The sequence below is a fragment of the Bos indicus x Bos taurus genome, chromosome 12, assembly GCF_003369695.1.
Source record: "Bos indicus x Bos taurus breed Angus x Brahman F1 hybrid chromosome 12, Bos_hybrid_MaternalHap_v2.0, whole genome shotgun sequence".
NCBI lineage: Eukaryota > Metazoa > Chordata > Mammalia > Artiodactyla > Bovidae > Bos > Bos indicus x Bos taurus.
This window is the reverse complement of record NC_040087.1, coordinates 30946986-30971902: the sequence shown is the minus strand read 5'-3', so window position 1 is coordinate 30971902 and position 24917 is coordinate 30946986. Positions and strand designations below refer to the sequence as shown.

At 44.7% G+C, this 24917-nt stretch overlaps 1 protein-coding gene across 2 annotated transcripts in view; it reads left to right on the top strand.

The window, feature by feature from the left end:
• MTUS2 (microtubule associated scaffold protein 2) overlaps window positions 1–24917 on the top strand; it is a 388026-nt gene that overhangs the window by 151627 nt on the left and 211482 nt on the right. Inside the window, exon 6 of one of the 2 annotated variants that reach the window (XM_027557497.1) lies at window positions 1588–1785. In XM_027557497.1, the coding sequence (XP_027413298.1) occupies window positions 1588–1785 (198 nt within the window). The remainder of the gene's footprint in view (window positions 1–1587; window positions 1786–24917) is intronic. The other variant, XM_027557498.1, reaches the window with a different exon arrangement.

Below are 24917 nucleotides of genomic sequence, written 5' to 3'. Positions count from 1 at the left end.
CCACAGAGATGCCATGGGTGTTCTTTTTGATGACCCTGAGGATTGGGCTTCCCTGGTGGTTTGGCTCTGAAGATTCCACCTGCAGTGCAGGAGACTTGGGTTTAATCTCTGGGTCAGGAAGATCCCCTGGAAGAGGGCACAGCAACCCACTCCAGTATTCTTGCCTGGAGAATCCTATGGACAGAGAAGCCTGGCGGGCTACAGTCCATGGGTTACAGAGTCAATACAACTGAGCAACTAAGCAACCACCAGCACCTGGGGATCAGGATTTCTGTGTGATGGACACATAGGTGGCGCAGGTACTGCTGAGCCGTCTGCTCTTAGGAGTACAGACCACTTGGCCTTGTTTCTTCTTTTTCACCCGAATGGCTGCTTTTTCATGAATGACTACCCAGTGGGCCCCTATATGACAAGGTAGCCTTTCCCCTGAGCCAAGCATCAATCCCAACTCCTTTCCAAGACATGCACATAGGTCCTGGCAAAGATACGTGACCCAAGGTCACTCTCAGAAGGGCCCCAGTCCAATCCCATAGTCCTGTTCCTAAAAGCAGAAGTCAGGAAACCACAGTTGTACAGACCTCACTTGCGCTGGGCACAGGCATGACCCCAGCCTCCCCCTCAGGGGAGCTGTTGCCAGAGGAAGGGGCTCCATAGGCCAGCCTAGAGTCTGTTGGTTCTCTCTGTATTTCCACACCTTGTTGTTGTCAGTCATGTGTCCAACTCTTTGTGACCCAATGGACTGCAGCGCACCAGGCTTTCCTGTTCTTCACCTTTTCCTGGAGTTTTCTTAAACTCATGTCCAAGATGCTTTCTATTTATAGACTGTTCACTGAAATTTTTACACCTTGAATTTTCTTTTCTTTTTTTAAACGAATGGTCCATTTCTTAAATTAATAGGCAACCCAATTGAGCTTTCAATCGATAATGAAGAGTTAATTGTAGCATAAGAACACTGATGAAGGGTCTGAACACAGTAAATATGGCTGCAGTGAAAGTTAAGTGGCTTGACTAGGAATATTATACAAAACAGCAGGCTGCTTGGCCCTTTCCCCCTTTAAGTGTCATTCAAGAGCATTTGTGTGTTGATAATGTTCTGGTCCTACCTGGTGTTGAGAGACTTCTCCTAGTATTGGGATGATCCTTGCAGTGGCTAGGTGTGGAGCTTGGCTGAAACACAGAAGGTGCTTAAATCATGGATTTATAATAATGCTTTATTATTTCAACATTAGCCGGCTTTGCATATAACTGGGAACTAATTTTGAAGTTTTGAATGCATTCTCAGTCACTAAGTTGTGTCCAACTCTTTTGTGACCCCATGGACTATAGCCCACCAGGCTCCTCTGTCCATGGGATTCTCCAGGCAAGAATACTGGAGTAGGTTGCCATGTCCTTCTCCAGGGGCTCTTCCCCACCCAGGGATGGAAGACCTAGCATAGCCCAAAATAAATAAATAAATTTTTTAAAAAGAGTAAATTTTTGGTTTGTTTATGCTGGAGCTGGGTTAGTATTCACAATTTGTGCATTCTCTATCTTGCTGTCAACTGAGGTGTTTTTTTTTTTTTTTTTTCTGGTTTGGGTTCATTTTAGCAGATTTAAAGAAAACTTCCAGTTCAAATGCTGCAAAATCCAACCTACCCAAATCTGGACTTCGTCCTCCTGGCTACTCGCGTCTCCCCGCAGCCAAGCTGGCGGCCTTTGGCTTTGTCCGGAGCTCCAGTGTGTCCTCAGTGTCCAGCACCCAGTCGGCGGACAGCACCCAGCCCGAGCCCAGCCGGCTGGCCAACCGTAAGTGGAGTGGAGGGGTGGGTGGGCGACGCTGCCGTTCCCAGACAGGCCTGACCAGCAGAGAGCGAATCAGCACATGTACCCAGGGTTGCAATTTCTGTGTGCATAAAGTAAGAATTTGGGTTGACTACCTTACTCTACCATGCTTGGGACTTTAAAAATAATCTACTGTGGGGGAAAAAAAGCCTGTTTGGCACTACCATTTTCTAAGTTATATGGGGAGTAAATGTGCCTGAAAAGGACTTCTAAATTACTCTTAAATCTAGAAAGTGACTTATTGCTTTCTAGTGGCTGATTGCAGGAGCCCTTTGCCTCGTGCATTCAAGGTAAGAAGCCACAGAAAAATCCAAAAATTATTACTCTGTTGTGCTATCGTGAAGCATATTAGATGTGAAATATTAGTGGAAAGAATCATCTTAGTCACTTGTGATTATCCATTATGCCTTCCTGTTGGTGGAGCACTCAGTTTCTAAAAGTCAACTCAAGGATGCTAGAAGCAGGGAAGCCCAGCTAAGCTTCTTCTAAGTCTGTGCCAAGGAAGGTCCCCGTGAGCTGAGATGGTCCTGACACTGGTGTTGTAAGCTGAATTTGAAAGTATGAAGTCATAGCCTTCAAGCAGGTCCCAGCAGCCCCTGTCCCTAAAGAAGACTTGGAGGATGCCCTGTTCACCCGAGCCATCAAGGCTCAAGCAGCTTTTTAGCCTCATCGACTGGATCTGAAGCTGTGACACCTCAGATGTCAAGTAGTAATGATTTGCATACTACTTAGCAGCTTTCCTACGGAGAGCTGTTTGAAGGATTATATGAGTTGAATCAAGTTGGAACACGAGATAGTGAGGGAGAGAGAGAGAGGAGGAAGAGAGATTAAGAATGAGATTGATTTTGTATTATTTGTTCAGTTTCCTTTCTCTAAGCTTGTTTTTTTCCCCTGTTCTTTCTTGGGTGGAGCATTTGTATACTTGTTCTAAATTTTGGCCTGCCTGATTATTCCTAAAAGTAATGGGTTATATTTTCCTTCCTCTTAATGTGTTTGTAAGCATTTCTGAGAGGTTCTTTGCTCACTTGGTTCCCTGAAGGTGACCTGCTTTCACCTGGGAATCATTTTAGGAATCCCACTGGGATCGGGGGTTGCATCACGGTATGGTACATGTCTCAAAATCTTAACACAAATATACTAGAGAACTGTTTGTAAATGTGTGAGTCTTATTTCTAGGGGGGTGTGTGTGTGCACGCGTGTGCATATTAACAGTCCAAAGGTTTTGAAATAGAGGAGCAATGATCTGCCATCATTTTTAATAGAGATTCCCAGGGGCATATTTTTCTCTTAGATGGAGCATGAATGATTAAAAAAAAAAATCTCATATGGTATGTCTCTTTCCAAAGAAGGAGTTAAGATTTTGACTTCTTAAAAAAAATTAACCTAAAGGTAAATTGAGCCCTGTCCCCACAGCAGGCGCTTTTTCAAAACGAGAGGTGACAGGTGTGAATGGAATAATTCCAGATGTGCTTAGGGCATTTCTTCTCACCTGTGCATCAAAGGATGCTGGCCAGGGACTCCCTGAACACCCAAGGAGACGAGAGCCGTTATGTGCCAGAGAAAATAACTCTTAGCTTACAAACTTCATTGTAAAAGCAGTATTTACTCTCTTCAGGACTGTTTTCTATTTCTAAAAAACAATGTGTTAGAAATGCTTTTTTAATTATTTGCTGCCTGCTGCTACTGCTAAGTCACTTCAGTTGTGTCCGACTCTGTGCGACCCCATAGATGGCAGCCCACCAGGCTCCCCTGTCCCTGGGATTCTCCAGGCAAGAACACTGGAGTGGGTTGCCATTTCCTTCTCCAATGCATGAAAGTGAAAAGTGAAAGTGAAGTCGCTCAGTGAGTGAAGTGAGTCCGACTCTTTGCGACCCCATGAACTGCAGCCCACCAGGCTCCTCCGTCCATGGGATTTTCCAGGCAAGAGTACTGGACTGGGGTGCCATCGCCTTCTCCGATTTGCTGCCTAACTGTATATAAATTTGACCTTGAGTAAATCACAGAAAAACTTCACACTTATTTATGTCTTAATACTGTTAGCTATTAATATTATGGTTCTGCTTGTTACTAGATCTAATGTCAGGAAAACTTTTGCTTCTGATGCTCTGATGACAAGGATTAAGTAAAATACAAAACTCTTGGGAGAGCTGAAAGTCCTTAGATTAACTCCTAGGAGCAAATGTTGCCAGTTTAGCTCATGAAAACAGCTAATATGATATCAGAGTTGGCTCCTTTTTGTTTCCTGTGTACCTTTCTTTAGGCATTATATTCACCTAGGGTTTGTTTTAGGAATATGGCTATAATAAGGGATTGCACAACAGGCAGGAGATCCCTCAAAATCTGAAACATGATTATAATGGGAAGCTGTTTGCAAATGTGCAGTTCATGATTTTAGATGCTCACATGCCTCTGAGTAGTCTTGACACTGTCCATGTGACTGTGAATGCTGTATATGGGGGACACTTAAGTGTTTTGTTATGAATCTCCTAGTGTCTCCTGGGCTACCTTGGCTTATTTGCAACTCTTCTGTGTGGGTTTTCTGTGTCCTGATGGGCAAGCAGTGATAACTGTAAAGGGGTGGCCTGGAAGCCCTGATTGTGGTCTCACATGGAGTCTGCCCTCTACCCGGGGCTCAGACTTAGCACCATTCATTCAGCCCCCCAGGGTAGAGGCTTCCCAAGGCAGGTGCCCTGATGTTTGTGTCTTCTGACCTGCTCCACAAAGTTTTGGCAGGTGGAGCCAACACAGGGAAATAAATCATCTGTTGGTCCTTAGAATCTGAGGGTATTTTACCATCCTGTCCACCCCTTCATTTTATAGCTGAGCAGACTGAGAATGACCTGGTCCCATCCTGGGACCATGTTCTTCTTCCTCTGGTTAGTTCTTAAAGCTGCCATATATGGTAAAGACACACCCATGATGTGGAGTCTTTTCTGTCTATTAGGGAAGCAAATCTTAGAGTCCAGTTGGCATGAGAGGGCCCTTAGACCCAGCCCACCTCTCCCTGCCCCGCCCCTTCCCACGTGTGTGTTCCGGGTGATGACTGGATTTGTGGAGGCCGCTATGGTGAGGCGGTGCTCCTTGTAGGTTCAGCCTGGCTCCCTGAAATCCCCTGCTAGTAACCTGGTCTCTCTGGATTAACACGCGACCTTTATCCTCAGTGTGCTACGGGAGACCCCCTCGCCCCTCCTCTATAGGTGCATCATGGGAAGGTGATGAGGTTGGCCAGTTTTGAACCACAGATAAAACTTAAAATTCCACTAGGTCGTGACCCACTGTTTTTTTTTTTTTTTTAAAGATTGAAAGTGAATAGGAAGGAAATAATCTTCTAACTTAAATGTTAAATTTTACCTTAAAATCATAGTATTTCAGCAGGTCTGACCCAGTATGTTTCTCATCATTTTTTTAATAGCTATCAGAGAAAGGAAAAAGACTCTTCAGTATGCTTTAGGCAGTAGAAGCTTTGAGAAAAACAATGGCTGTGGAATTTAGTGTTAGTAGTAGCCCAGAGTATACAGGGTTGTCAAATTTATCAGCAGTTAGGTTTGTAGACTTGATTTTCCCAGTGGATAAGGAGGTGTTTTTTAAGAGAATAGCACTGATATATACACATTACTATGTGTTAAATAGATAGCTAGTGGGAAGCTGTTGTATAGCGTAGGGAGCTCAGCTTGGCGCTCTGTGATGGCCTAGAGGGGTGGGATGGGAGTGGGTGAGAGGAGGCTCAAGAGGGAGGGGATATACATACATTTATAGCTAATTCATGTTGTTGTACAACAGAAACCAACATGACATTATAAAGCACTTATCTTCCAATTAAAAATAAATTAAAAAAATAAAAATACCAGTTTAAAAAAGTTAAAACCTTTGGATGTGTGTGTATAGGGGGGACGGATGGGAAAACTTACAGTTTCATGAATTAATCATTAATGAAAATAGATCATATCACCCAAGGATAGGATAATTTATGTGAAGGTTCATCTCTCATTGTGGATTCTGAATAGCATCTAACCTATTGGTGCTCAAGAAATAGAAAATATCATGAAGAAGGTGACATTTGCAGCTGTCTTTTTCAATTTCTCCTCGTCTTGTTCTCTTCTGTGATAGCTCATGTTTTCTCTCTATGGCGAGCTGAGGCCAGAAATCCTGAAATAAAGAATTTGAAAAGAGAAAGCAGAAATCGGAAGGGTTTTCTATTGTTTTTGTCTCTGGTTCAGGGAAGTAGTAGAATGTTTGGGAAAGTAGGGGTAGAACTGGACGTGAACAGAGAAACTGAAATGGAGATAAATAATCATGACCAGTGGATATTTGTGCTCGCAGCCTTAAAACTGAGTTGGGGTGGAGGGTTCATTTCTCTTTTTCTTTTTTGGTGTGTATCTTTCTAGTTTATTCTCATATGCATATACACATTTCTTCTTTCACAACTTTGGAGTCATATGTACTCTTTGTAATCTTTTTTGCCCCCGTTTAATCCATTGAAAACATTTGTCTCAGCCATTAGGTTTTCTCATATAACATGCTTTTTAAAAATTGGATGATAATTGCTTTACAGTATTGTATTGGTTTCTGCTGTTCAGTTCAGTTCAGTTGTTCAGTCGTATCTCTTTGCGACCCCATGGACTGCAGCACACCAGGCCTCCCTGTCCATCACCAACTCCCAGAGTTCACTCAAACTCGTGTCCGTTGAGTCCGTGATACTGTCCAACCATCTCATCCTCTGTCTTCCCCTTCTCCTCCTGCCTTCAGCCTTTCCCAGCAACAGGGTCTTTTCAAATGAGTCAGCTCTTCGCATCAGGTGGCCAAAGTATTGGAGTGTCAGCTTCAGCTTCCAGGGAATATTCAGGGTTGATTTCTTTTAGGATGGACAGGTTGGATCTCCTTGCAGTCCAAGGGACTCTCAAGAGTCTTCTCCAACTGTGCAACATGAATGAGCTATACAAGTGTCCCCAGCGTCGTGAGCCTCCCTCCCAGCCACCCCCTCCCACCCCTCTAGGTCATCACAGAGCACCCGGCTGGGCTCGCTGTGCTATGCAGCAGCTTCCCACCTGTTTTACACATGCAAGTGTTTATATGGCAGTGCTGCTCTCTCATTTTAGCCCATGGAGGGTTCATTTCTGAGTAAGGTGATCTGGGAGTTTCTTGGAGGGGTTGTAAACTGGACAGTATTTGGAGAGTTGGAGATGGGCTTGATTTAGGAGATACTTTGGGAGGAACCGTTGGTACATCCAGAAAACCTCCTGAAGTGCAGGGGTTGTCATTTCCTTCCCCAGGGCATCTGCCCAGACCCAGGGACCAAACTTGTGTCTCCTGCATTGGCAAGCAAGTTCTTTACCACTGAGCCACCAGGGAAGCCTGACTGTGATCTGCTCATAGATAACAACTGAAAAAGTTAATTGGGCATTTGTAGTATAATTATATTCAGAGCTTCCCTGGTGGCTCAGACAGTAAAGCATCTGCCTACAATGGGAAAGACCCTGGTTTAATCCCTGGGTCGAGAAGATCTCCTGGAGAAGGAAATAGCAACCCACTCCAGTATTCTTGCCTGGAAAATCCCATGGACGGGGGAGCCTGGTAGGCTGCAGTCCATGGGGTTGCTAAGAGTCGGACACGACTGAGCGACTTCACTTTCACTTTTCACTTTCATGCATTGGAGAAGGAAATGGCAACCCACTCCAGTATTCTTGCCTGGAGAATCCCAGGGATAGAAGAGCCTAGTGGGCTGCCGTCTATGGGGTCCCACAGAGTCAGACACGACTGAAGTGACTTAGCAGAAGCAGCAGCAGTATAATTATATTCAGAGCTTCCCTGGTGGCTCAGACAGTAAAGCATCTGCCTACAATGGGAAAAACTCTGGTTTAATCCCTGGGTTGAGAAGATCTCCTAGAGAAGGAAATAGCAACCTACTCCAGTATTCTTGCCTGGAAAATCCCATGGACGGAGGAACCTGGTAGGCTACAGCCCATGGGGTCACAAAGAGCCAGACATGACTGAGCAACTTCAGTCTGTTCAGACCTATATCATCATGTGAACTGACATACCAGTCTCACAAATATCCAAGACCTTATATATCTCTGTGCATATAATTAGCCATGTTAAATGAATTGAACCGAAACCCAGCTGCTGAGGGTTTTCTTTTTTCTTTTGGCTGTACCATGTACAGCATGTGGGATCTTCGTTCCCCAAGCAGGGACTGAACCTGTGCTCCCTGCATTGGGAACTGAGAGTCTTAACCACTGGACTGGCAGGGACGTCCCTGAGGGTTTTCATGAGAGAATTTCAAAGTTTCCAAAATTAGTTATCAACATTTAGAGAGATTGGTTAGTCTCATTAAACTCTAAAGTTTTAGTTCTTATTTTAATACTTGAAATAAGTAAGTGTTCTTTTAATTATTGAATATAATTTGGGTTTTTGCAATAATGATCTGAAGTGAAAAATCAGTAGCCTTTTTGGAAGGTTAATCAATGAAGGTATGGGTTGGTGTGAAAGCATTTTGCAATGTTAAATCCAATGTTTATGATTACGAATGCTGCAAAGTATATTTACATACATGGCATGTTTGACTTTCTATATCTGACATGCCTTCTAAATAAGATCAGAATTGATGAGAAGCATTATTAATAATTCCTGCCGAGGCAGCCATCAACCTCACTCATGTTCCATTGGCAAAAAGGAAGTCATTCTTTATTCATGGGAAAAGGCGCTGAAAGGGACCTGTGAGCTTAAATTTCAGAGAAGCTATTGCCTCTTTGAGGTTGAGCCTTATTCATGTCCTTGTACATTCCCTTTCAAAACACTCGGGCAGTGATTCACGTCTACCCGGAGATGAGATTAGAGTGTAAATGTGTTTTGAAGGAAGCTGACCGTTTATGGTTGGAAGTAAAACAACTGAAACTGGTGGGAGGGAGTTCATATTTTCATTCATAGTGAAAATAATGTCTTACTGAACTGCCTGTTTTGGGTCCCTGTGTTGTTTTGTGAAGATCAGGTTGTCAGTTTTCTCTTCCCCAAACCCGCAATCTTTCAGTATCAGTTATAGGGAAGTGTGGAGCTCAGTCCTGGGGCTGCAGTGACCTGGACCCCCTGTGAAGTTGGAGTCCAGTGGGGAGGTGAGAGGATGCAAGTGCCTCCTGCAGGGAGCTGTTGGTGTGGCTGTGATTGGGCGGGGTGGTGGGGGGAGGTGCCTGAAGGAGGGAGCCCCAAATCCTCCCCACTAGGGGGTGAGGAAAGAACCCTGCCCTCAAGTCTCCCCCCAGCCTTCTCAGCCCTAAGGCATTATATCTTCAGATCAAATTATTTCACACTGCTTTTAGGTAATGAAAGTTTTCTAAATTTGCTGTGAAATAATCCAGCAAAGGAAAAAAAAAATCCTGGGATAGGGGACAGTATAGATGAGAAAAGACAGGCAAATGTCTGATAATCCTTGAAGCTGGATGATGGAGCTCTGAGGATTCAGGCCACTATTAACTTCACTTTTTTTTTTTATGTTTGAAAATTTTTCATTTTAATCTAACCTTCCATTGAAGAAGTTTAAACTCTCATCTTCTCTGTTTCAGCTTTCCTAAGAGCCAGTATAGCACAGTGGTGAAGAACGTGGTCTCTGGAGGCACCCCTTGGGTTTGCATTCTGCTTCTGCCACTTGCTGGTTCTGTGACTCTAGTCAAGCCACTTACTCTGTGCCTCTATTCCTCATTGTAAAATAATATTGGTTTAGTCGCTAAGTCATGTCTGACTCTTGTGACCCCATGGACTGGAGTCCACCAGGCTCCTCTGTCCATGGGATTTCCCAGGCAAGAATACTGGAGTGGGTTGCCATTTCCTCTTGCAGGGTACCTCCCGACCCAGGGATCAAACCCACGTTTCCTGTATCTCCTTCATTGCAGGCAGATTCTTTATCCACTGAGCCATCGGGGAAGCTAAAATAATATTACTACTAATAAATATGGTCAGAAGCCACCATAGGATTGATGGAATATTAAATGAAAGTAATGATTGCCAACAGGGCCTTGCATCATCATCACCATCATCATAATAATATCTCTATGACTGTTTCCATCCATTTGCCATGTGCAGAAAGTTCTGTGTTGAGAAAGATTTAGCTCAGGATGGAAAAACACCATGATGGATTAAGCGTGTTTGGCCTGGAGTAGGGATACTGGTATTGATAACACCTAAGTCAGGGAGATGACGTTCACTCCATTCACAGTTGTCATCAGCTCTGTCATGTATGGTGAATGCCTTTCTGAGTGTTAAAGTAAATTTATATCATTTCTAAAACAGTAAGGTGGCAGTTCTAGAAGTTAACCAGTTGATTCTCGTGGGAGTCACTTGCTTTTGGGCGATAAGCTTGGGGTTGTTTAATTGTCCAACGTGTGCTCAGTCGCTCGGTTGTGTCCAACTCTTTGACCCCATGATTGCAACTGGCCAGGCTCCACTGTCCATGGGATTCTCCAGGCAAGAATACTGGAGTGGGTTGCCATGCCCTCCTCCAGGGGATCTTCCCAACCCAGGGATTGAACCCAGGTCTTCCGCTTTGCAGACAGATTCTTTACGGTCTGAGCCACCAGGGAAACCCATAAGACAAAGGCTGGGAGAGTCAGGTTTTGATCTCTTTATCTAAAACCCTTTAGTTCAGTCGCTCAGTCGTGTCCAACTCTTTGCAACCCCATGGACTGCAGTACACCAGGCCTCCCTGTCCATCACCAACTCCCGGAGTTTACTCAAACTCATGTCCATCAAGCCCGTGATACCATCCAGCCATCTCATCCTCTGTTGTCCCCTTCTCGTCCTGCCCCCTATCCCTCCCCCATCTTTTCCAATGAGTCAACTCTTCACATGAGGTGGCCAAAGTATTGAAACTTCAGCTTCAGCATCAGTTCTTCCAGTAAATATTCAGAACTGATTTCCTTTAGGATTGACTGGCTGGATCTCCTTGCAGTCCAAGGGACTCTCAAGAGTCTTCTCTAACATCATAGTTCAAAATCTCCCTCATTTCACTCTCCTAAAACCCTTAGCATGTTATCATTTGAGAGAATACATTCAGTTTTGTTCACTTTATTTTTTTATTGTATTTTTTAATGTTTATTTTTAGTTGGAGGCTAATTGCTTTACAACGTTGCATTAGTTTCTGCCATACAACAACGTGAATTAGCAATATGTATACATATATCCCCTCCCTCTTGAGCCTCCCTCCCACCCCTCCCCGAGTCCCGCCCCTGTAGATTGTCATAGAGCACTGAGCTGAGCTCCCTGTGTTGAGTTCCCTTGAAACGAAATGTATTTATATGCAAGGTGACTAATACATAGCACATTAATCTACGTTGATGGCTTTTAAAACCTCTGCTCAAAATAGAAACTAGTGTTGGATCTGACTTTTGTTCCTGTGCCTGTAATGTCTGCGGGGAAAAAATGGGAACATTTGATCTTGCAGTGTTTGAAGGGCTCACACCGTTTCTCATTTTGCTGGAGTCTAATTTCCATTGTACTAGGATTTTACTTTGTCGGATAGCTCAACCCGATGTGGGTGGGAGGGAAAGAACAGTGAGAAAAAAACCAAAGTGAGCTCCTGATTTGCTCTGGAAATGAGGAAGTGAGACACGTGCCTCTGATAGATTTCAATACTTATTTCCCTGGAACCTGTAATTATGTAATTTAAAGCCTTCTTTGTAAGGAAAAAATAGAACCATTTTCACTGAATCCTGCTGTTAATTTTCCCAGTGATTCCCACACGTGCACTTCTTTCTTTTTTCTCCCGTTTTGCTTCCTTCATACACACACATTAGAATGAGGTGCTTCTGGGCGTTACTTGGCATTGCTTATAAGTGACAATATTTTCTTTAGTGCTCAAGTAACACCTAGTTTATTCGTTTTGCATCAGATACGTGAGCAAAACTTTTAGAAATCACATTGCTTTTCAAAAGGTTTATAGGTGCTGTATTCTTACGCTGTTCTAGCACATTCAAGATACTTAATGAAGAAAGAATACCTTGAACTATGAACTAAGATAAGAAATATGCCACACTTGCTACATAATATGTAATAAAATTAGCCTTTATGGTAATAGGATAATCATTGGGAAAGTCAGTTAACCTCACTGAACTCAGATTTTTATTACAAAGGTGGGAAGGGATTGAATTAATTGAATTGACCACTTCAAGCTCTTAAGAGCTGGCATCTTGCAGCTGAATTCTATAAAGGTATGGAATCATTTATGGCTCTTAAGTGGTGGATAATCAGAACTGTATTAGTTGAGAAGCATAAATATGATAATGTAAGTTAGTTTAGAGAAGAGAGTAGAGGGTGAGAGATCTTAGTTCTGTCAAAATTAGGGATCCGTCCCTTCCTGGCCTTACCTTATTTTGTTAGTTTTCTCTTGTTATATGAGATGGACGTTTCAGGACAGTAACAGAGAACAGCTGAAAGGTTTTAATGCCCTGAATTTTTGCTATAAATTACAGAGCTGAGATTCTTGGAAGTCAGCTTCTTGGTCCTGCCCTCTGCCTCATGCTGGGCATCAGGAAGTGATGACTTCCAGACTCATAGTGACTTCTCCCGGGACCTCTGCTGATAGCGTGTGTGTCCTTGTATCCTGTAACAGACACAGACTGTCATCTGTAAAGGTTCGTAGAGATCCTAACAGTGTCTTCCTTAAGGCAGCAGATGGGGTCACAGATCGATACTTCCTTTTGCTTTCCATAAAAAAGAAAATCAATTAATGGTGATGTCAGAGGGTTCTTGGACTCCCCTAACAGGCAGCAACTGAGCGGCGAGGGCTGGTGGGAGCCTGAAGTAGGCATCAGCAGTGGGCACAGAGAGAAAAGGCCAAATGAGAAAGAGACAGAACCGAGAGGGCAGGAGCGCCTGAGAGGGTGGGCGTGACAACAAGGGAGAGGGGCCTCTTGCAGAACTAGGGGTTCAGGAGGAGGAGTGGGTGTATGGGCCTCTGGGTCTGTTGAGTTCCCAGGAAAGCATTCCTATAAATACATCGGGCAGTATTACAGAAATGCTGGAATGAAATGAAGGAGTAGTCGTGGACAATAGGTGATGATGTTTGGTGCCATGACCGTCAGCACTGAGGGCTGTGAGTAGGCTGGGATGGAAGAGACGTGGGGACAGATTCTGGAGGGCATGGTTAGCTAGAGGGGGACAGGGCAGGCACAGCCGAGAAGGCATGGTCATCCAGGGAGTGGAGCCTCTGAAAAGCACAGCCTTGCTAAGGTGGGTTGTTGTTCAGTAGCTAAGTCCTGTCTAACTCTGCAATCCCATGGACTGCAGCATGCCAGACTTCCCTGTCTTTCATTATCTCCTGGAGTTTGCTCAAGCTTATGCCCATTGAGTCAGTGATACCATCCAGCCATCTCGTCCTCTGTCCTCCCCTTCTCCTCCCGCCCTCAGTCTTTCCCAGCATCAGTGTCTTTTCCAATGAGTCAACTCTTTGTATCAGGTGGCCAAAGTATTAGAGCTTCAGCTTCAGTGTTAGTCCTTCGAGTGAATATTCAAGGTTGATTTTCTTTAGGATTCATTGGTTTGATCTCCTTGCTGTCCAAGGGACTCTCTAGAGTCTTCTCCAGTAGTACAGTTCGAAAGCATCAATTCTTTGGCACTCAGCCTTCTTTATGGTCGAACTCTCACATCTGTACACGACTGCTGGAAAAACCATAACTTTAACTAGTTGGACCTTTGTCAGCAAAGTCATGTCTCTGCTTTTTAGTATGCTGTTTAGGTTTGTCATAGCTTTTCTTCCAAGGAGCAAGTGCCTTTTAATTTCATGGCTGCAGTCACTGTCCATAGTGATTTTGGAGATGAGAAAATAAAATCTGCCACTGTTTGCATTTTTCCCCATCTGTTCCATGAAGTGATGGTTTACTTCTTCCAGTAAGTTCCAGAAAATTCCCTCACTTCCATTTCCACACTAGAGCATGTCTTCTCCATGCCCATGATATTTTCTCTAATTTGAGTGATTTGTTCTTTATTGTAAAACATTTTTAATTGGAGTATAGTCGATTTACAAAGTTGTCTTAGTTTTAGGAATGTGTGCATGCTAAGTCACTTCAGGCATGTCCAACTTTGTGTGACCCCCATGGACTGTAGCTCCCCAGGCTCCTCTGTCCATGGGATTCTCCAGGCAAGAATACTGGAGTGGGTTGCCATGCCCTCCTCCAGGGGATCTTCCTGACCCAGGAATTGAACCTGTGTCTCCAATATCTCCTGCATTGGCAGGCAGGTTCTTTACACAAATGCCACCTGGGAAGCCTATTTTGGACGTGTGTGTACAAATATGACCTTACTACAACTTGGCCCAGAGCCACAATGAAACCTCCCCACCCGCATCTCTTGCTCTTGCCACAAATAAACGTGACAAGAAACGGCCACCCCAGACTCCTCCACCATGGCTGCTGTCGCAGATATCTAAGGCTGGAATCTTTTCCCAGCACTCTTTCTTAGAAACCGCGTACGGCAATGAGGTGACAGGCAGACCACCTCAGCTGTCAGCTGCCAACACCCATTTACTCAGACCCCTGTGATTAGAAAATGAAAAATGCCAAAGCATCTTGGGCGCTGTCAGCCCTGAGGTTTGCCTCTAAAGTCGGTGCCCACGCAGTAGACTTCTGTGGCCACCAGCGAGATTTGCTAATGAAGGCAAATGAGGCTGCCTGGACCTGTCACAGTGGTTTCACTGAGCAGATACACTAATTAAGCCGGGGGTCAGGGAGCAGGTGTTGTTTCAAGCAGGTGCCGTTAGTTTGTGTGCAGCAGTGACTCTGCCAGTGCACACGAAGCAGTCCAGTTCTTTCTGGTTTTTATTGCAACTGCGGAGTAAGTGTACTCATTGCCTGGTGACTGGTTCCTTGTCCAGAAAGGGTCAGTTTCCTCTAGCCGGACCTTTATGTGCCTTGGGTGTCTCTGTGCACTGCACTCGCTTCCTTCTTCTCATGTCCCTAGTTGTCTGTTCCTTCCAGCCAGCCTTGGTTAACCATCACAGAAGCCTGCAGTGTCCAACTGGTGCCTTAGATATTATCCAAGTGATCCTGACTGTTCTGCAGAAAAGGAGAGGGTGTGAGGAGAGGTGAGATGACTTGCCCCAACTCCAGGGTGAGTTAGTGATGAGCCTGGGGCTGGATCAGTCTGATGCCTCATCTCTTGATGAGGCTGAAAGGCACTGGATGTCATTCGAGGGTTTACTGGAGAAAAGTATACTTGTTCCGTGTGCGGCTCGGACGAAGCGATTCCAGCTTTGAGGTCCTACAGTGTAAGTTGGCCGCGACTAGAATCCAGCAGTTTCCTGTGACATCTCTTTGCTGAGGACCCAGAGGAAGTGGAGTCAAGCTGCCCCAGGACCCGGGAGCCTGTTAGCCTTAGGTCTGTACTGGTTGAGGGTCCTTGTGAGTAGTCCCCAGAGACTAGAGAGGGCGGGGGTGCGAGGGTTGTGTTCTGAGCACAGACATTGGCGGACCCCGAGCTCCTGCTCACAGACTCCAGCAGAGGCGGTGAGGGCCACTGGGGGCTCAGAGGACAGATCTACCTGCTGCCCGGGGCCATCACCTGGGACAAATCACAGGTCCCTGTGGGCATCGGTGTCCTCTCTGCCACATGAGGGATGCTACCGTGGTTCCTGAAATGCCTTCTATGGATTCTGTGTCTCTGGAGCAGAAGGTTCTTAGGGGTTCTGGGGCCCCTAGGACACACGTTTGCTCCTTCTTACATTTTCATTCAGAAGCTATAAGGAAAGACCCGTAACATTTCCCCTATGTTTTTCCTCTGTTACAATTTAGGGCATACGAGTTATGCTGTCTGTATATAGTATTGTTCACAGTATTGTATTGAGTGTTTGCAGGTTGCTAAAAGTGTTGATCATAAAGGTTCTCATTGCAAGAAAAGAGATCTGTAGGAGTTTGGGGTTAACATATACCCACTACTATATAAAAAAGATAAACAACAAGGAAGTATACTCAACATCTTATAATAATCTATAATGGAAAAGAATATGAAAAAATATATATATGATGTGTCTATATATGTATTCAGTAACTGTGTATATTCAGTTGCTATACATATATATATATATATATATATATTCAGTTACTATATGTGTATTTAGTTACATATACATACATGTAACTGAATCACTTTGCTGTACACCAGAAACTAACATTTTAATGAACTATACTTTGACAAAAAAAGTCTTAAAAAAATTTCTATATGAAGTGATGGATCTTAATTTGTTGTGAGGATCGTTTCACAGTATCTGCATAAATCAAATCATTATGTTGTATTCCTAAAACGTGTACAATGTTATATGTCATTTATATGTCATAATGTCAGTTATACGGTTGTGTGTGCTAGTCACTCAGCCGTGTCCAGCTCTTTACAGTCCATGGACTGTAGCCCGCCAGGCCTTCTGTCCGTGGGGACTCTCCAGGCAAGAATACTGGAGTGGGTTGCCATGCCCTCCTCCAAGGGATCTTCCCAACCCAGGGATCGAACCCAGGTCTCCTGCATTGTAGGCAAATTCTTTACTGTCTGAGCCGCCAGGGAAGCCCATATGTCAATTGCATCTCAATGCAAAAAATACAAAGATAAATGCCTAGATTTCTCTCTACTTTAATGCTATAATAATAATTAGAAATTATTGGAGACTTTTAAATATGTTTGTTCACTTGTATTTTCTAAACATGGGGAATGAAGTGAGAGGAAAAGAAAAAAGAGTAGAAAAAAGAAGATGGAAATATATCCCATTTTTAAAAGATGAGATGAATAAAAAGGGGAAAAGGATTAATTGTCTCATGCTTACCAGAGACCAGAGAAAGAGTTGAAATTTCAGTAGGCGGTGAGAGGGAAGTTCACCACCTAAGGATAGCCCAGCGCTCCTGGGGTCGGCCGTGTGTTACCGTCCCCTCTATGGTTGAATTCAGTTACTTCTGGCAATGAGATCAAAGTGGGGCAGAAATAATCTCTACAACATTCTGACAAAATTAAAAGATGAAAGGAGACTGTATAAAATAATTAATCTCGCGAGAAAAAGCAGAACGTGCTTGTCTCCAGAAAAGACTCTGATAAAGGCCTCTCTTATAAGTTATGTCGTGTTGTGGGACAGACAAGACATGGAACAAAACGCCAGATGACTTCCCTAATCGAGTGTGAGAGCGTTTGAAATTTCCCATCTTTCTCTGTTTCTCACGGGAGTGTTGTTTCAGTGATGATAAAATTTCCCATGATTCCTTACTACTTCTCAGGAGGTAACCATATGGATGTTTTATGAGACAGTGATAAGAAATAAGTCTCGCTCACCCCTAAGAAAACGGTCTCCATATAAGTCGAAAAGATGGGTTTTCAGGTGTGGATCTCAAAATGCCTTTGATCACTCTCACATTCAACCAGACTCCAGAAATATTTTTAATTTTTATTGAAATATAGCTGATTTACATTGTGTTGGTTTCTGATATACAGCAAAGTGATTCAGCTATACATATCTATATCTCTATATCTACATATAGTTTTCTTTGTACATTCTCTTCCATTATAGGTTATTACAAAATACTGAGTATAGTTCCCTGTGCTATACAGTAGGTCCTTGTTATCTATTTTGTATATTACTGTTCAGTTGCTAAGTCACGTCTGACTCTTTGCGATCCCATGAACTGCAGCACACCAGGCTTCCCTGTCCTTCACTATCTCCTTGAGTTTGCTCAAATTCATGTGCATTGAGTCAGTGATGCCATCCAACCATCTCATCCTCTGTTGCCACCTTCTCCTCTTGCCCTCAATCCAGAAATATTCATTAGGTACACATTGCTTTTGTCCTGGGCTGAGCACTAGAGGAGCAAGGAGTCCCACCACCTGGCTGTGCAGTCACACCTGGGCTGAGGGCATTGCATGTCTGGATGAAGATGGAAGCCTAAAGAAGGAAGCAGAGAGGACTGGGAGAGGATTGTTGCTCTGCTCTGAGAATGCTGTTGATTTATTGTCTCGTGCTCCTGTCACCCACAGCATCAGACTGGGACCTTTCTGGCGGTCCAGTAGTTAGGAATCTGCACTTCTACTGTAGGGGGTATGAGTTCAATCCCTGGTTGGGGAACTAAGATCCCCCAGGCCATGTGGCATGACCAAAAAAAAAAAAAGAATGGCGATGATGGTAGCATCCTCTTACAGAAACAACAAATAGGTGGTCTCCCTTGGGGTAAATAGTTTAGCCTGGCTTTCAAGATATTCCTCAATCTACTGTGAACTTATTCCTCGAAGCCGTGTTATTCCATTGATGTAAAGAATTGGTTCCTGCCATTGAGGAGGTAGTAGTGGATGAGTAGACAGTCTGTGTATGGTAAATCATTCCAGTATAGTACAGTACCTACAGAAGGAGAAGTATGAAAAAATAAAGCACATATAAAATCAAATTTGTACCTGTTAGGATGGCTACTATCAGAAAAGAATAGTGTTTACTTTATGTAGGGAGTGGTGAGGATGGGGAGAAACTGGAATCCTTGTACATTGCTGTTGGAAATGTAAAATGGTGTGGTCATTATGAAAAGCAGTGTGGTGGTTCTTTGAAAAAATTAAATATAGAATTACCACATGATCCCGTAATCCACTTCTGGGTGTATACCCTGAAGAAATAAAAGCATAGTCTTGAAGAGATGTGTGTATAGTCACGTTCATAGCAATGTTAATTATTCACAATAGTCAAAAGGTGGAAGCAACCCAAATGTCCATTGATGGATGAATGGAAAAACCAAGTGTGGTATATGCATATAATAGAATGTTAACCAGCCTTTAAAAGGAATGGAATTCTGGCATAGACTGTAACATGGACAACCTTGAGGACATTATACTAAATGAAATACTCCAGAGAAATCAGGACAAATATTGTATGACTCCACATACATGACTACCTAGGCTAGTCAAAATCAGAGTCAGAGAATAGAATGGTAGCTAACAGGGGCTGGGGTTGGGGGGATGAGGAGTTAGTGTTTAATAGGTGTAGAGTTTTGGTTTTTTGAGATGAACAAAGTTCTGGAGATGATAGTGGTGATGGTTGCATAGCAAGGAGACTGTACTGATGCCAGAGGACTGTAGACTTGAGGAAAGGCATGATGGTAAATTTTACATTATGTGTATTTCACCACAATTTAAAAATCAATTTAAAAGAATCTGGTGAGAGCCAGTGATGTAGTAGCTGCTAAGGAAATAGAAATTTGGATCAAGTGGGCCAGGATGTCATTTGGATGACTTCAGGACAGCTTGTAGGACCAGAGGGGCTTCTGGTGTTACATTTCATTGTGGGGGTGTCTTACGTGTAAATATCCTGTATCAGCGTGAGGTCTGGGTGTGTAGGTAGCACTTTCAGCTTCTTGAGCAGCTTCATCAGTTTAAAAATGAGGGGCTCCTCCAGTAGTTTGCAGTTAAACCCCAGAAACACTTGGGGTTGCCAAGCAACGTACGACTACTGCCAACAGAAGCAAATCTAACATTAATATTATAATTGCCTAAAATGATACATGTTCTATCTAAATGTTTTTGTTTCTACCTACTGTAATGAAAAGTATAAACACCTGCATTGTCACATGCTGTGCTGTTTCCATCAGGACAGTGTTTCGCATTGCAGCTCCCATGTTTTATCTTTTTTGCCAAAGTGTCTTCGGAGACGAGGGGCCACCAGTGGGTCTCTGCTGCCAGATTCACACTGCTCTGAGGGCTGTGCATGTACATCCAAGATGTTCTGAAGCCACTCAGCAGAATAACCCTGCACAATGGCAAACTTTCTCTTTAACAATGATTTTTGAAAAGAAAAAAGCCAGGGGACTTCTTTTAGTTAAGCTTAGGCAAAAGAAAAGAAGGACAGTAGTTAGATGGCTCATTGTACTTTCTGCACAGAGCATTGGAACAGACCTACACAAGAGAGCCTTTTGTGCGAAGCATTCTCATTCTAACGCTTGCAATCCACAGAACAGAATCAGTAGGAAACATTCAAAACTGAAGTGATTCAGCTAACTGTCCACAGGTTTCATGCGTGCTAAGTCACTTCAATCGTGTCCAATTCTTTGTGACCCCATGGACCATAGCCTGAGAGGCTCCTCTGTCCACAGGATTCTCCAGGGAAGAATTCGAGAGTGGGTTGCCATGCCCTCTTCAGGGGATCTTCCCAACCCAGGGACTGAAGCCGTGTCTCTTCTGTCTCAGCATTGGCAGGCGGGTCTTTTACCACTAGCGCCACCTGGGAAGCCTGTGCACAGGTTATGTAGGGAAGAGAAGGGATACTTTTTCCTTCTAAAGCAAGAGCTGCGTGTCTTCACGGTGTTTGACTGACAGGATCTGGAGCAGACCGAGGAGGAATACAGTGAAGCATGTGAATTACTCTGACTCTCCGTTGCTTTCTCCAAATGCCGAAAACTAGGTGATGGGGACTTGCTCTTTCCCTGGAGCCCACGTGGCCGATGCATCCAGTCCCTGGTCTTCTCGACTCCTTGCCTCTGTGACACCAGCAGACTTCAGTTCCATGCCAACAGCTGCCCCCCGATGGTCCCAGCAGGAGCTTTTGCTTCTCCATGATGATCTGCATCATCCTTCCCACTTTCCGCTCCTGCCGTCTTGCCCACCGTGGCTGCCCCAAACCTCTCCCACTCCCTGGAGCTCCTGCTCACCCAGCCCTCTCTCCATGCTCCCATTGAACTCTGTCTTCCACATCTCTGTCCAGAGCTAAAGTAGCTTCTTCGTCTGTGACCTTGACCCCAGCTCCTTGCACAGCCTGCAGACCCCTTCTCTGGTGGGGTGCCTTGGGTTGGGGTCCTGCCTGTGGACTCAGGAGCCAGCTGGCCCTGCAGTACACCAGCTTCCCACCAGCACCCTGTGGTTGGTGGGCCCCCGGTCTCAGGGTACCTCTGAGGGTGGGAGGTGATGGGTGGGAAGCATGGTGAGGCAGGGAGATGGTGCCCCATCAGCGTTCAGCACTGAGATGCCCGACTTCAGCATCCTCACCTCTCTGCCACGAATGCTGGCTCTGGGACCTCCGCCTGGGGACCAGGAGTCCATTCCCATGCCTACTGGTTTCCTGGCCACCCGCCCCCGATCCAGCAGTCCACCTGTTCCCACACCCCTTCTTTACTTGCTGTCTAGGCTTTCAGTCTTTTTTTTTTTTTTTTAAGATTTTTTGGATGTGGGACATTTTTAAAGTCTTTACTGAATTTGTTATATTATTGTTCTGGTTTTTTGGCTGCGAGGCATGTGGGATCTTAGTTCCTCTGACCAGTGATCGAACCCACACCCCTTGCACTGGAAGGTGAGGTCTTAACCACTGGACTGTCAGGGAGGTCCTCAACTTTCAGTCTTCATCAGCGTTTCCTCCAGGAACCTTACCTGATAATCCGCCTCCTCCCAGGCCCAAGTGTGACTGCAGGTCTCCCTAGACCTCCCTCCCAGCCCCCTGTGATGGTCAGTTTTACGTGTCAGTGTGACTGGGGTGTAGCCCCTGTGGTCCCTCAGACACCGATCCTGGCATTGTTCTGTGGGGGTGTTGTTCTGTGGGCATTGGGTAGATGTGGTTAATGTCTGTAATCAGCTGACTCTAAGTAAAGGAAATTGATTATCCCCTATAACCTGGGTGGGCCTCGTGTAGTCATTTCAAAGGCTTTAAGGGAAGGAAATCCAAAAAAAGAGGAAATGTAGGGCTTCCCCCGTGGCTTAGCAGGTAAAGAATTTGCCTTCCAATCTGCAGGAGACACAGGTTTGACCCCTGGGTCGGGAAGATCACTGGAGGTGGGCATGGCAACCCACCCCATGGACCATCCCATGGACAGAGGAGCCTGGCAGGCTGCAGCCCGCAGGGTTGTAAAGAGTCAGACATGACTGAGCACACCCATGTATACATGTGGCTGATTCACTTTGCTGTACTGGAGAAAGGAATGCAACCTTATAAAGCAACTATACTCCAATACAAATTAAAAAAAAAAAATTCACACACACACACATACAAACTGAGGCTTCCCTGAAGAAGAAGAAAGTCTTCCCCAAGACAGCAGCATTAGTTCCTGCCTGGGGTCCCCCCTCACAGGCTGCAGGGTAAACTCTGGACTGGCCAGCCCCCATCACTGTGTACGTCAGTGTTGTGAAGTAACCCCATGTGTGTTTGTATGGGCATATAAAAGTGTACCTATTCCCTCTCCCGTGCTCACAACCATGTATGTGTTCAACCACATGTGTGTTTGTGTGTGCATGTGAAAATGTATCTATTCCCTCTCACGCACACACATACATGTGTGTGTTCAACCCCGTGTGTGTTCAACCCTGTGTGTGTTTGTGTGTGTGTGTGAAAATGTATCTATTCCCTCTCTCGCGCTCACGTCCGTGTGTCTGTTCAACCCCATGTGTGTTTGTGTATGCATGTGAAAATGTATCCATTCCCTCTCTTGTGCTCACGTCCATGCGCGTGTTCAGATTCTGATAGGTTTCCCTGCAGTAGCCCCTGGCTCAGCCTCTCCCAGCTCACACCTTGCATCACACCCGCTTACTCTCTGCATCTTTGCTGCTCTGACAGCTGTATGCAGGCGGGACCCATGTTTCCCTACCTGCCAGTCTGCTCAGTCTGTTTTGAATAAACGAATACTGGGAAAGCCCATCAGAATTTTATTACCATATCCTTGAGCATAACAAAAACAGTGATGGAAAGAAAAATAACTTTCCTTGGGAGGGAGGTTCAAGAGTAGGGGGGACATAGGAACACCTTTGGCTGATTAACGTTGTCATATGGCAGAGACTAACACAACATTGTAAAACGATTAACTTCTAATTAAGAATAAAAATAAAAAAGCCTAACTTTCCTAATTGGGAGACGATTTCCTATCACCCGTGTAAACAGAGTCCGTACAGAATTCTGTCTCCTTTTCTCCTGTCTCAGCCATTAAGGACATTGGCTTTTACCCTCACCTTCCACCTCACCCGCTGGTTTCAGAGATAGAATCACTCATGTACCTGAGGCTGTGATTTATTCTTTTCATTTCTGAGCCACCCACCTGGGGACTTAGCGCTTTAATTTTGCTACACATGCAGCTTTCCTGTTGGCTCAGACGGTAAAGAATCTTCCTGCAATGTGTGAGACACAGGTTCAGTCCCTGGGTTGGGAAGCTCCCCTGGAGAAGGAAATGGCAACCCATTCTAGTATTCTTGCCTGGGAGATTCCAATTCCAGGAGCCTGGTGGGCTACAGTCCCTGGGTCACAAAGAGTAGGACACAACTGAGCTACTAACACACACAGGTGAAGCATTTGAATGAAAACAGTTCATAAACAGCTATTCAGAGCTGGATGACTTTTTTTCCTATTTCATCCTTCGTTAGTATTTTTCACCTGTTGGATTCTTGTAAGTTCTGGCAAGAGGTTTGTCTTGAAACCCAGGCTGAGGCCATATGAAGATGCTGGTGTAGATTTGGGAAGTGAATTTACTCCCAAATCTTTTTAAGTCCAGAATTCTCTTATCATTTTTGCTTTGTACAGCATTTTAATTTTTAGTGTGGAAATGGCATTGCACTGGTACTTTTTACTCTTTCCTAGTTGGCTTGATCTGCCTGGCACAAACCCAATCCCTGCTTTTTTCTCCATCCTGCTGAGAGGACCACTCGTCCCCAGAAATTGTCTTCAGTCTCTGCCAGCGCTGATAAGGATCCTATTTCTTAGCAGGCGTTGTGCGTCTGGGAGACAGTCAGGGCTGGCTGGCTGTCTCTCCACATGACACAGTGTATTTTTTCAAAGTTGGAACACGCGGAAACTATGAACTCGGGCAGTTCCTTGAATTGTTTGGATTCAGAGACACTCGAAGGAGCTAAAAATAGCTTGGTGGTGAGAGGAGCGCCCTGGGCGTTTCCCCTTGAGGAAGGAGCTCTACTTGCTCTTGTCGCCTGATTCTTGGAAAACCGTGTCTCTGGTCCCCAGTCCCCGAGGAGCCACAGTACAGTCAGACAGCGGAGGCTTGTCCTATGCCCTCCACGTAGTCTTTGTGCCTCCTCGGCCCTAAAAGAGAAGGAATTAGCACCAAAAAGGAGTGGAGGAGACTGACCCTCGTGGAAAGGTCAGAGCTTTGGAGAGATGGCCTCAATCCAGGGGGATTCCCTGGTGGCTCAGATGGTGAAGAAACTGCCTGTAGTGGGAGGGACCCAGGTTCAGTCCTTGGGTAGGAAAGGTCCCCTGGAGAAGGAAATGGCAATCCACTCCAGTATGCTTGCTTGGAGAATCCCATGGACAGAGGAACCTGGTGGGCTACAGTCCATGGGGTCAGAGATGATTGAGCGATCCAGGTCGGAAAGAGCGGAAAGTGGGGATGTAGCTACAGGGCTGAAGACAAAGAAGGGCTCGGGATGGGAAAGTGGTCTGGGTTTGAACTTAAGTCATCGACTGAGACGTTCAACAATGTTAACCTCGCTAGAAGATGACCTTTGTGCCCTAATTGCCCCATGCAAATTGTCAAAGAATAGATACTGTGTTTGCCACACAATTCTGTAAGAGAACTGGAATAATAAGCAAGTTTTCCCATCTTGCCCGCAGCTCAGGCTGGCTTTAGCCTCTTAAAAAGAATGGGGACTTAGGTACTTCCCTGACAGCTCAGTGGTTGAGAATCCACGCTTCCAGTTCAGGGGGAATGGGTTTGATCCCTGGTCGGGGAAGTAAGACCCCCTGCGTGCTGTGTGGTGTGGCCAAGAAAAAAAGAATGTGAACTTAGAGCTGGACGGTGTGGGTGTGAATCCCAACCATGTCACTCAAGTCAAAACCAAATATTAATATCATTGCATGGAAATTAAATCTCAGTACTCTTTATTAAAAAATTGATCTTTTTGGAGTATAGTTATTTTATAATGTTATATTAATTTCTACTGAACAGCAAAGTGAATCAGCTATATATATGTGTATGTGTACACACACACACACACACACACACATATCCCCTCTTTTTGGGATTTCCTTCCCATTTAGGTCACTCCAGAGCACTGAGTAGGGTTCCCTGAGCTACACAGTTGGTTCTCATTAGTTATCTAAGTATCCATCCTCTTGATTTTAAAGAAGAGCTATCATATATGTGAATTATATGTCAATAAAAAGAAAAAAAAGAACTGTTGATGCCTGC